The sequence below is a fragment of the Rutilus rutilus genome (assembly GCF_951802725.1).
Source record: "Rutilus rutilus genome assembly, chromosome: 24".
NCBI lineage: Eukaryota > Metazoa > Chordata > Actinopteri > Cypriniformes > Leuciscidae > Rutilus > Rutilus rutilus.
The window spans coordinates 9,787,283-9,799,460 of NC_140228.1; the positions used below are offsets into that span (position 1 = coordinate 9,787,283).

At 36.8% G+C, this 12,178-nt stretch overlaps 1 protein-coding gene across 5 annotated transcripts in view; it reads left to right on the plus strand.

Annotated features, from left to right (window-relative positions):
- prkag2a (protein kinase, AMP-activated, gamma 2 non-catalytic subunit a) overlaps positions 1-12,178 on the plus strand; it is a 64,143-nt gene that overhangs the window by 48,335 nt on the left and 3,630 nt on the right. For all 5 annotated transcript variants that reach the window (XR_014626105.1, XR_014626106.1, XM_084398385.1 and 2 more), the window contains 8 exons: positions 472-553; positions 3,672-3,730; positions 8,164-8,209; positions 8,296-8,350; positions 8,692-8,818; positions 9,301-9,466; positions 10,753-10,790; positions 10,908-11,054. Coding sequence is in view for 3 of the 5 variants with exons in the window: in XM_084398385.1 (XP_084254511.1) it covers positions 472-553; positions 3,672-3,730; positions 8,164-8,209; positions 8,296-8,350; positions 8,692-8,818; positions 9,301-9,466; positions 10,753-10,790; positions 10,908-11,054 (720 nt within the window). In the remaining 2 variants the exon portion in view is untranslated. The remainder of the gene's footprint in view (positions 1-471; positions 554-3,671; positions 3,731-8,163; positions 8,210-8,295; positions 8,351-8,691; positions 8,819-9,300; positions 9,467-10,752; positions 10,791-10,907; positions 11,055-12,178) is intronic.

A 12,178-nucleotide genomic window follows, 5' to 3' on the forward strand; every position in this document is an offset into this window, starting at 1 on the left:
ATATTTTAAGCAATATATTTTAAACAAAAGTAATAATTTGATCGGATTTAACACTATTGTTAAACTATCCACAATGCATATTGTTATCGTGTCTAAAAGTAGAATTGTTTATTGGACACTAGTCTTGAAAATTTTGAATAATATGTATAGCTGGATAAAAAAAGCAATACCTGTCGATTTTCCATATGAAATTTCTCATGAATTCTACCGTAAACGTATTATGTCTGTGGCTGAATGCTTAGACGGGAATGAACATGGTTTGGTTGAAATCCAGTGTATATCTGAGGAAGGTCTTCAAAGGTGTAATTAGTTCCATACTTGTGTGCATACTGCATACTTGGACACACCTTTCGAGGCAAATCATTTTTTGCTTGGAGTAAACAGCGCCCTCTGCTTGTCACTGCTTATTGGTGTGGAAAGAAATAGATTTTAGATGTAACATAAAATATGTTTCTGTCCTTTTCTGTTTAGGTTAAAAAGGCCTTTTTTGCCTTGGTGGCCAATGGGGTCCGAGCAGCCCCTCTGTGGGAGACCAAGAAACAAAGTTTTGTGGGTAAGTATCAAGTATGGAATGATAATGAGTGCAAAAACCGCCACATTTTGATACGAGTGACAGGAATCCATTTTGTACGAACAACAGCCTGATCTTTGATGGTAAAAGCTCTTAAAGGTATTAAAATTCTTAGTACCCTTTGGTTACTGTCGTCTTATCAGTTTCCAAGAGCGTTTTCCTTATCTACGGCTTTTTAAACCGAGGCTTGTAAGTGGAGCTGCTCTTTGGCCGACTCTCTAAGGGAGTGTAACGTATACATCCAGATCTCTGTGGCCCTAGAAGAGATTCAGACTGGAGATGATCCTTCCTGTCACCCTCCAGAGCACTCAGCGGTCCTCTGATTTAGAGTCTTATCTGTTACCATGACAAAACCTGCTCAAAATAGAAGCGTGTGCTGACCAGAGTCTCAGCATTCGCCTCTGGCTCCACTAGAAGTGAAATAATGGTTTCTATGAGTTAAGCAGAATTAGCAGTCAGGAGGAAACATTTCCTTTCAAAGAAATAGTGTGGTGAAAATTACACTCTCGCTATTTATTTATATTTAAAATACCGTTCGGCAAATGTTGGGGTTGGTAGGTTTTTTTTTAAATCTTTTTGAAAGATGTCTCTTTTGCAGCTCACTAAACAGTAAGAACAGTGATATTATGAAGAATTATTACAAATTAAAATAGCTATGTCTATTTTATTGTATTTTAAAATGCAAGTTATTCCTGTGATGCAAAGCTGAATTTTCAGCGTTACTCCAGTTTTCAGTGTCACATGATCCTTCAGAAATCTTTCTAATATGATGATTTGCTGCTCAAGAAAAAAAAAAAGAAATCTTTTTTCAATGCTGAAAACAGTTGTACTGCTTTATAATTTCTTGTTATACCATGTTACATTTTTTCAGATTCTTTAATGAATAGAAAGTTGAAAACAACAGCATTTATTTGAAATATAAATTCAATTATTTAAATAAAATACATTTTTGTAATAATGTAAAAGTCTTGATTTCTTTTTTGATCGGTTCAATGCATCCTTACTGAATAAAATAGTTCATTTCTTCCCAAAACCTTTAATATCATGTTGTCTTTAAAGGTATTATTCACCCAGAAATTAAAATTCTGCCATTTACACAGCCTTATGTCATTTCAAACATGTATTACTTGCTTTCTTTTGTGAAACATAAAGAAGCATTTAAATTTTAATGGCATTAAATTTAATTTAATGCCATAACCCATTTTTATTTGAAATAAAGGTGAGGAAATGATCAAAGTAATTCTATTTTTGTGCGAACTGTTCCTTTAAGAGACTGAAAAAATTAATAAAAAAGAGAGACGAGTCCTAAATTACATCAGCACGGGTGGTAAAATCATTTAGTCCTGGATCTAAAAAAATCTCTATAACCCAGTTTAAGTGTCTTCATCTTATAAAGCTTGTCTTTTCATTATGAAGGAGTCATGCTGGGATAACCTCTCAACACCAACCCCAGAGAATGAATGAGTCACCGGGAGAGGAAACTCACGAGTGACTCAGACTGATCCGCAACACACCATGCAATGTGACCCCACTAAATATCGAATATCCAACTGTAAATGGTCGTCCTCTGAGGTATCCAGGGACAGTATCTGTCCTCTCTAGAGAGATAACAGACAGCCTGCAGGATACAGCTCACCCAAACACCATACTACAGTCTTTATCAAGCCTCTGTAAAGACTGTGTCAGATATCTGATAAATATGATGCATTTATAAATGTAATCTCAACCTCATAAAGCCTCATATTTCCTGCTTTATGTGGCCAGCTGTTGATGTTTCGGTAGATTTGCTTGTTCTCCCCAGGCGGCTGATCTGTGCTGGTCTACCGTAAGCCTCTCAGTGTTGATAAAGGGCCGTTTGAGTGCGTCTGAAGTGCTGAGTCACTTACCTTCATGTAGGCTCGGGCACAAATACAGTTATTAGTTCACATAAAAATGAAATTCTGTCATCGTCTACTCACCCTGATATTAATTAGCAGGGTTTTGAAACCGCTCACCTCTGAGAGCTCTTTCAGGAGTCTCTGTCAGCTTAATTCAATCACCACAACGGCTCCAGCACTTGCTTACAGAAACCTCTTCAGCTGAAAATTTTTTAATTTGCATGGTGATCAGGAGAATTTGATGCTGTTCTGTAAATCCACACTGTCAGCTGAGGACAGCGCACTTCCTTTATGAAGCTTCATGAACTAGTGATGTGAGATTTGTGTGCTGATTGTTCTTTTGAACCGGTTTTGAACCAGTCAAAATGATTCATTACACATTTTGCGAATCACTTGGTTTAAACACACCAGTGTACAAATATGAAATCAGACCTACCAACTCTAGGGCTTACAATATAAAGTACATTTTTTAGACCAACACCATCCAGACCAGCGCTGCGTCCAAAATGTAATACTTCCCTGTTTGCAAAAAACACTACGCCAAAAGAGTAGCATGTCCGAATACATAGTATTTAAAAATCAGTAAGCGAAAAGTCCCCGAATGACCTACTACTTCGCCGAGATTCTGAAGTGCGCATTCGATGGACACTTTACCATCCCTCAAGTCCTAAAGCCCCACAATCCCTCATTTCTTCTCTTGCTGATTAAGACTGAGGCCACAATGTGGGCCGGCTTGACAGGAGCAGATAAAAATACGCCCTGAACTCTTCATCGCCTTTTAATCAAGAGAGTGATTACACTGTGGTGGTGTGAGCGTCTCAGAAACTCTCTCTTTCTTCCGCCAACTGATTTAGCCACAGTGTCCAGAAGTCGGCTGCCAGGGTTTATGTAATGTTGTAAATACTGCCGTCTCAGTTAACAGACATCAGCCATGTGACTCTTCTCTAGGACACAGAACATTGATGTTGACCTACTGTCTCCTCCGGTATCATGTTTATGTATTGTGTTAAGGTGTTATACGAGATCTGTTTTAGCTCATGGCTGGCATAACGCCACACCTCATGGAGAACCTCCCTTCTGAATGAGCTCCACTGTACTTGGTGAAGGGAAACCCATGCCATCTGTTTTTACTGTTTATTACTGGTTCAAATGAAGACTAGAGAGTTCAGAGATACTTCCCTTTCATACTTGAGTCTTAATATGTCTTTCTTGTTTCTCTGCAGGCATGCTAACCATCACAGACTTCATCAACATACTTCACAGATACTACAAATCACCCATGGTACGTAATGCACTCTTTCTTGTGTTATTTTTTTCTAGTTTTCAGCAGAAAAACTGAACTCTTAGGCCCTAAACACACTGACAATTTCATATTCCATTGTGTTAAGAAATCAAATTTTATTCATACTAATATATATATATAGTATGAATAAAATTGGATTATTTTATATACACACACACACACACAAACAGTTGTGGCCCGAAGTATTGGCACCCCTGGTAAATATGATCAAAGATGGGTATAAAAAAAATATTTTGATTTTTAATTAAAAAAATTCGCAAAAATCGAACCTTTCATTGTAGTAAAAGACTTAAAAGTGGGGGGTAAATCACATTATGAGATATATATATATATATATATATATATATATATATATATATACAGTGCTATGCAAAAGTGAATACACCCATGCTAAAGTTGACTAAAAAGAGGAATAAAAAATCATATTTTGGAAATTGAACTTAATGCCTTAATTTGAAAAAAATAGGAAAAATCCAACCTTTAAGGACACCAATTTTCTTTGTGAATGAATAATGTATCGTAAATAAATAAATGTTCTTCCTTAAAATACATGGTGCATAAGTGTGTACACCCCTATGTTAAAGGGATACTCCACTTTTTTCGGAAATAAGCTCATTTTACATCTCCCCCAGAGTTAAACAGTTGAGTTTTACCGTTTTAGAATCCATTCAGACGAACTCCGGTTCTGACGGTACCACTTTTAGCATAGCTTAGCACAGATCATTGATTCTGATGAGTCCAGTAGCATTTCTTTCAAAATGACCAAAGAGTTTCAATATTTTTCCTATTTAAAACTTGACTCTTCTGTAGTTAAACCGTGTACTAAGATCGACGGAAAATGAAAAGTTGCGATTTTCTAGGCTGATATGGCTAGGAACTACTCTCATTCCAGCGTAATAATCAAGGAACTGTGCGGCCGTACCATGAGTGCAGCAGGCGTAATGATATGACGCAGCGCCTGAAAATAGTCCCCAGCTCGGTAACTTCTTCCAACGTGACCGGGACTAAGTTTGTCTAACCTATTAGACCTATTTTTAGGCGCTGCGTCATATCACTACGCCTGTTGCACCCATGGTACAGCCGCACAGTTCCTTGATTATTACGCCGGAATGAGAGTAGTTCCTAGCCATATAGGCTTAGAAAATCGCAACTTTTCATTTTCCGTCGATCTTAGTACACGGTTTAACTACAGAAGAGTCAACTTTTAAATAGGAAAAATATTGAAACTCTTTGGTCATTTTGAAAGAAATGCTACTGGACTAATCAGAATCAATGATCTGTGCTAAGCTATGCTAAAAGTGGTACCGTCAGAGCCGGAGTTCGGCTGAATGGATTCTAAAACGGTAAAACTCAACTGTTTAACTCTGGGGGAGATGTAAAATGAGCATATTTCCGAAAAAAGTGGAGTATCCCTTTAAATTCCCATAGAGGCAGGCAGATTTTTATTTTTAAGTTTTTTTTTTATTTTTTTTAGGATACTATGCATCCTGATAAAGTTCCCTTGGCCTTTGGAATTAAAATAGCCCCACATCATCACATAGCCTTCACCATACCTAGAGATTGGCATGGTTTTATTTCAGTTAGCCTAATTGCTGGTTTGATTTGCATTGAGAGATGATCTTATGGAAAGTACCCCATGCCAATCTCTAGGTATGGTGAAGGCTATGTGATGATGTGGGGCTATTTTAATTCCAAAGGCCAAGGGAACTTTATCAGGATGCATAGTATCCTAAAAAAATTTTTTTTTAAATACTTAAAAATAAAAATCTGCCTGCCTCTATGGGAATTTAACATAGGGGTGTACACACTTATGCACCATGTATTTTAAGGAAGAACATTCATTTATTTACGATACATTATTCATTCACAAAGAAAATTGGTGTCCTTAAAGGTTGGATTTTTCCTAATTTTTTAAATTAAGGCATTAAGTTCAATTTCCAAAAGATGATTTTTTAGTCAACTTTAGCATGGGTGTATTCACTTATGCATAGCACTGTATATATATGTGTGTATGTGTGTGTGTGTATGTATATGTGTGTGTATGTGTATATGTATGTATGTGTATATATGTATGTATAAGTGACATTTTGTTTTATTCTATTTTATTGCCTGGTTTCTTAGTACTTCACTGATATCAAGTGTACAGTATAAGGCGCTGTATTTACCTTTTCTGGCTGGCAAATGGGCCTTTGATAGCCATGAGCATTTTGTGAACCTCACGCCATTTAAAATAACTTGCACTGCTCTGACTCCTGTTCTCAGTGTGATCCTGAACACAGACGTGGCAGAGTCGAACATTCCAGAAACACTTCATTGTTTGCAAAAAGTTGCTTACTATATAATTCACAGCCTCAAATCCGCTGTACAACTTCTCTTCCTGCTCATCAGTATTCATAGAGTCTTGTGAATTTATTCAAGAACAAAGAAACCACTAATCACTTTGAATAAAAGCAACATCCTCTCTCATTTATTTGGGAACGAAACGCCCCATCAGTTCTATTCTGCAGAGACAGGAAGTAGTTGAGAATGATGTAAAGCTTCTTCCTCCGCTTACAGGGAAAGCACAGCTGTGGCTTAATTATTTATCTTTGTGTGCGTATGTTACATACTGACGATGATCTCAAATAGACTAACAATTCCACACATGTCCATGTGTTTCTCAATTGGCAGGATGTGTTTTGAAGAGTGCGCTGTTTGTAGGGATCAAAAATACAGTAAAAACGTAATTATCACGTGTTTTCTATTTTAATATATTTCAAAATGTAATTTATTTCTGTGATGCAAAACTGAATTTTCAGCATCATTACTCCAGTCTTCAGTGTCACCTGATCCTCCAGAAATCATTCTGACATGCTGATTTGCTGCTCAAGAAACATTTCTTATTATTATCAATGTAATTATTACTGTTATATTATTATCAATGTTGACAACAGAACAGCATTTTATTTGAAATAGAAAACTTTTGTAACATTAATATAAATGTCTTTACTTTTGGTATAGAATGTACATTTCCTGAAGAAAATGTGAAGTGGTGCTTGCAGTGGCAAAACTCGCCACTGGGTAGATGCTAACACAATTAACATGTTGTGATACCATGATATACCATGATATACCACGTTTTAACATTATTTACCAAGATTTACCATGTTTCTAAGATGATTTACTACGATTTACCACATTCCAGCATGATTGCTGAATAAAATTACTGACCCCAATTATTTGAATGGTAGTGTATATTATTAATGAATGCAACATTTCATTTCAAATTTCTATTTTACTTGAAGTGAACTGGAAGAACAGGTAATTCACACCAATATTTATATATTAACATCCATTCAGTATTAAGCAATTTAGCCTGACCTAATACACAATGCATAGAACTGTGAAACTATCCAAAGAGTTAAGCCAATCATGACAGAGATAATTTATGCACAGAAGTCTTAAAGCTAAAACGTCTTTATATATCTAATGGTAGAATATGTCTCCTTTAAGGACTGGCACACACTCGCTAACACACTCTTCCCAGCATTTCTCCCCACCGCCTCCAAGAAATCGTGAGCTTCAGCATTAACCCATTTTCATCTCCCATCGGTCATTATCACGCACTGAAAGGTGCACACACACATGCACACGGTAATCATTAGCTAACATATGGAACAGGAGCCTGTGCATCCTCTGATCAGCCGTGCTTTCATGATTAGTCATGCGGGTTTAGACGTTACCCTACATCAGCAGTGTGGTGCGGATCTTTAATTGGTGCTCCTGTGGGAAGCCTGCTGTTTCTGTGTCTCACTTTCACTCAGTCAGTGTTTTTGCTCTTAAGAGTCAGGACTACACTCCTATATCTCCTTTTCCCAGTTTCAGGAATCAGGCTTTTTGGACCTCGTCTGTGTTTATGTTGCAGGAAAAGTTAACATTTTCTCAGGATGTTAATGTCACAATGGCTCAAGAGTTTAGGGTAACACTTTACAATAAGGTTTATAAGTTAATGCACTGTGAACTAACATGAACAAACAGTGAACAACTGTATTTTTTATTAACTAACATTGACAAAGATGAATAAATACTGTAACAAAAGTAGCTCATGTTAGTTAATACATTAACTAATGTTAACAAATGTGACCTTATTGTAAAGTATTATTCATTATAAAATATGCTCATCTGCAACCTACAGTTACATATTGCTATTATATGTAACCTATATAATAGGTATATAAAACCTATATAAATATCTACATAATTTAGATATTTAAATGCACTTGTATGCTAATTATTTATAATCATTTTATGTAATATAATTTAAATATTATAATAATGATAATATACATTTTTCAATTGATTCAGTTATTATTACTATTCTTATACAATGTGAATGTTTGTAATTTGAGTAATAGTCTCTTGTTTTTGTTCAGGTACAAATCTATGAGCTTGAGGAGCATAAAATTGAGACGTGGAGAGGTAAGACATTTTCACAGGTGTTTTCCCCAGTGCTTACTGGTTTGTTTTCTAGATGTTTTATTTATTCATTTATTTTTTTATAACAGAGCTCTATCTACAAGAAACATTTAAGCCTTTAGTGAACATATCTCCAGATGCAAGGTAAGAGCAGTTCATTTCTGTGTTATTCTTTGCCTTACAATGGAAAGTCTGTAGGGTCATCTTATATATTGAAGAGGACTTGTGTCTTTCCCCTGCAGCTTTTGACAGTACATTAGTGTAGTGAACCGCCACAGTAGTTCCTTTAGTAAACCACAACCCTTTTTCCTCTCATATATTGCCCTTTCCTGTAAGTAATGTGCTGTATTAAATTATTCAGTGCACGTCGTCTTGGAAGAGCGAAACTCTGAATTTTATCAGGGTCCTCTGAAGTTGCCCTTGTGTTCCTCAGGTCACTGCAGTGAAATTGACTTTCTCTGTCCTCTATATCATGTGTGTTTCAGCATATTTGATGCTGTGTATTCACTGATCAAAAACAAGATCCACCGGTTGCCCGTCATCGACCCTGTCAGTGGAAATGCACTTTACATTTTGACGCACAAAAGGATCCTGAAATTCCTTCAGCTGTTTGTAAGTTCATCAATATATTTATTCTGTGTATACATTTTTTGGGGGGGGGTTGGGCGCGGTTTGGGGTTTAACCGATGCTGTAACAAAGTGCACAGTCATTTCCTCTAGAATGAATGAGGAAGGAACAGAATGAATAGGATGAAAAAGTGCAGAGGAAGGGAGGGGTAGAACAGATGAAGAGGTTGAGAAAAGTCCCTAGATTTTTGCAATCTATCTGATCACAATTCCATGGCCTTATATATGCTTCAGCAGTGTAAACTGCTTCCATCTCTCAGGAAAATGTCAATGTCATATAAAGACTTTGAAAGAGAGATGTTGATGTCTGAGCAATACAGCTTTTACGTTGCACTGGAAGGGAAAATAAAATGTACTTTATGTACTAAGAATTCTTAGAAAGTGTTTTTGTTTGCCAAAGGCAAAGCAGCCAATATAATTCCTATAATTACTATATGTTTTTTATACTATTTGTTTGTGTGTCTCAGGTCTGTGAGATGCCAAAGCCTGCCTTTATGAAGCAGACACTGGAGGAGCTGAGCATCGGGACCTACAGCAACATCGCCTTCATTCACCCCGACACGCCAATCATCAAAGCACTCTGCATCTTTGTGGAGAGGAGAGTGTCAGCACTGCCTGTGGTGGATGAGTCGGGTATGATTCAAGAGAAAAAAAGACAGATATTAAGTATTCCAAAAGAGTGCAACAGTGTCCACCCACTTTTTTCAGAAACGTTGGTTCCGGAAGAATTTTTTCCATTCATTTCTCCCATAGAGATTTTAAAAAGTATTTGTCAAAGCATTATAAGCCATGAACCAAGTCAACCAGCTACGAGGTGAATCATAACATTACAAACTTTGATTTGAAGCAAAAAAGTATTTGAAAATTGGACAAAAAAGACTGTGTACTTGATGTCTTTAGTGAGGGAAAGAACTACAATCCCATGAACCATTGCGAACAGCATAATCAAATTAAAAACAATGGAGGAATATAAAACTACTTATTTAAAAATGTTGATTATATATATATATATATATATATAAAAACAATATATTTTAAGTTTATTGCAAAAGATGGATGCATATACAAATAGGGAGGCCTACTCGATTAAGTCATTCGCGTTGCACGTTTTGCTTGTTTTGACTCTCCTGTGGAATTTTCTGTACAGCATCATGGGTAATGTTAGCCTGGCTAACGTCAGACCTCTTTCTCATTGAGACGTGGTCTGGGAACCACATGTTCATTTTCTCGTATTTGAGGCGTGGTTTACGAATGCCCAGAGCCGTTTATTGGGCGCTACGAATGTCTATCAAATGCCCCTGTAAGTAGCTCATATCCAATCGTTTCAATTATACCAGATGACGTATGTAGAGCGACAGAAATTCGACGAGGAAGAAGACGAAATAAACTTGCGTTCTAAACTACTTAGAACACTATCTAAGGCTGCATCGAAAGGTAACTTGGTGGCCATGTTGGATCCATAGATATAAACAAACTGCTTCGGTGTGTCGCATAGACGTCGTCATCGTCTTGCTGCTCCCTCCCCGTTCTGTGATTGGTTCCCTCGCTGAGGCGAAAATCTGGTCCATGGAATCCAGGCTGCCTAGTAGCGTGAATAAAATCGCGCTGCGCACAAGGCAGCATGGGGAAACCCAGGCTAGGGTAATGTAGTTTCCACTGTTAAACATGATTATTTAAATAGTAAGTTGAAAAATGTAGCCTGACAGCTTCAACAGAAGCAAATACCACTGATTAACAACCTCGTAGCTCACAGTAAGGCTGTCAAAAAGGTTTAAGAGTTTAAAAATGAATTACCCTATGGAGAAAATGAATCTGGTTTTTACTTCAGAAACCAAACTGTTGCACTCGATACTCTTACAGTTAGGAAATTTACTCATTTAAAACTTAATGACTTTTTTCTTTGTTTTTTCCACTTTCAGGAAAAGTTGTAGATATTTATTCCAAATTTGATGTCATTGTAAGTATATTATGTATTTATTTTATTGTTAATTGAGCAAAAACGATTGGCCTATACACCAGACATTCATTATCTTTGTGTGTGTGTGTGTGTGTGTGTGTGTGTGTGTATTTGTAGAATCTTGCTGCTGAAAAGACATACAACAACCTGGACATTAGCGTGACGCAGGCGCTGATGCACAGGTCACAGTACTTTGAAGGGGTCATGAAATGCAACAGATTAGAGACACTGGAAACAATAGTAGATCGGATAGTCAAGGCTGAGGTGAGCTGAGTGTCTTCCTTTTTGTCTTCATATATCTGCAACATTGACACCAAAATCTGCTCAGTTTTAGGTATTCTAGAGCTGTGCTAGTTGCTCTTGGTTAATAGATATTAAAGGCACACTATGCAAGATTTGTACCTTAAAGGAACACGCCGACTTTTTGGGACTTTAGCTTATTCACCGTATCCCCCAGAGTTAGATAAGTCCATACATACCATTTTTCATCTCCGTGCCGTGAAACCTCCAGTCTTTGCGCTTAGGACTTTGGACTTATCTAACTCTGGGGGATACGGTGAATAAGCTAAAGTCCCAAAAAGTAGGCGTGTTCCTTTAATATATCAGGCCGTGAGTGCAGAGACGGCTCTGCATGAGTGGTATTTACGACAGTAACGTTAAATACAAGTACTCCACAGCGACTCTAGGGGTCGCTGTTTGACAAAAACGGATACTGCATTATAGCTTCTTTTGGAAACAGAAATTCAACTGTTGCCCTTGCTCTTGGTAATGTATTCTAAAGCAGATCTTGATAATAGATATGCAGGAGCTTTAGTTTTTGCAGATTTTCAAAAGTTCCTCCAGCTCTTCATAATGGTGATATTCTAGTGTCGCTCTTTTCTTTTCTATAGCTGCTTTTGTTCACTATAGATATTCTAGATAGATTTATTCTACAGCTAGTCTTTGTCTTTATAGAGGTAAATGTTGAGTTGTTCTTGATAATGTATTCTAGAGCAGCTCTTTGTAATAGATATTATACATCTGCTCTGGTAACATTCAACAGTTGCTCTAACTCCTTATAGAGGAAATATTTTTTAGTTGCTCTCGGTAATATGTATATTTTACAGCTGCTCTTGGAAACATATATTCTGGTGCTCGGGCCTCTTAGAATTGCTCAATTTATTATTATTATTATTAGCACTTACACTTATATTTTACAGTCGCTCTTGGCAATAAGAGCATCTTTTGGTAATAGATATTGTATAGTTGCTTTAGATCACTATAGAAAAGAGATTCTAGAGCAACTGGGTAATAGATACCCTAGATATTCTATAGCTGCTCTAATTCACTATAGAGGAGATATTTTATATCGTGGTCCTCCCCTCTTGCTTCTCAGTATTTTAGAGCTA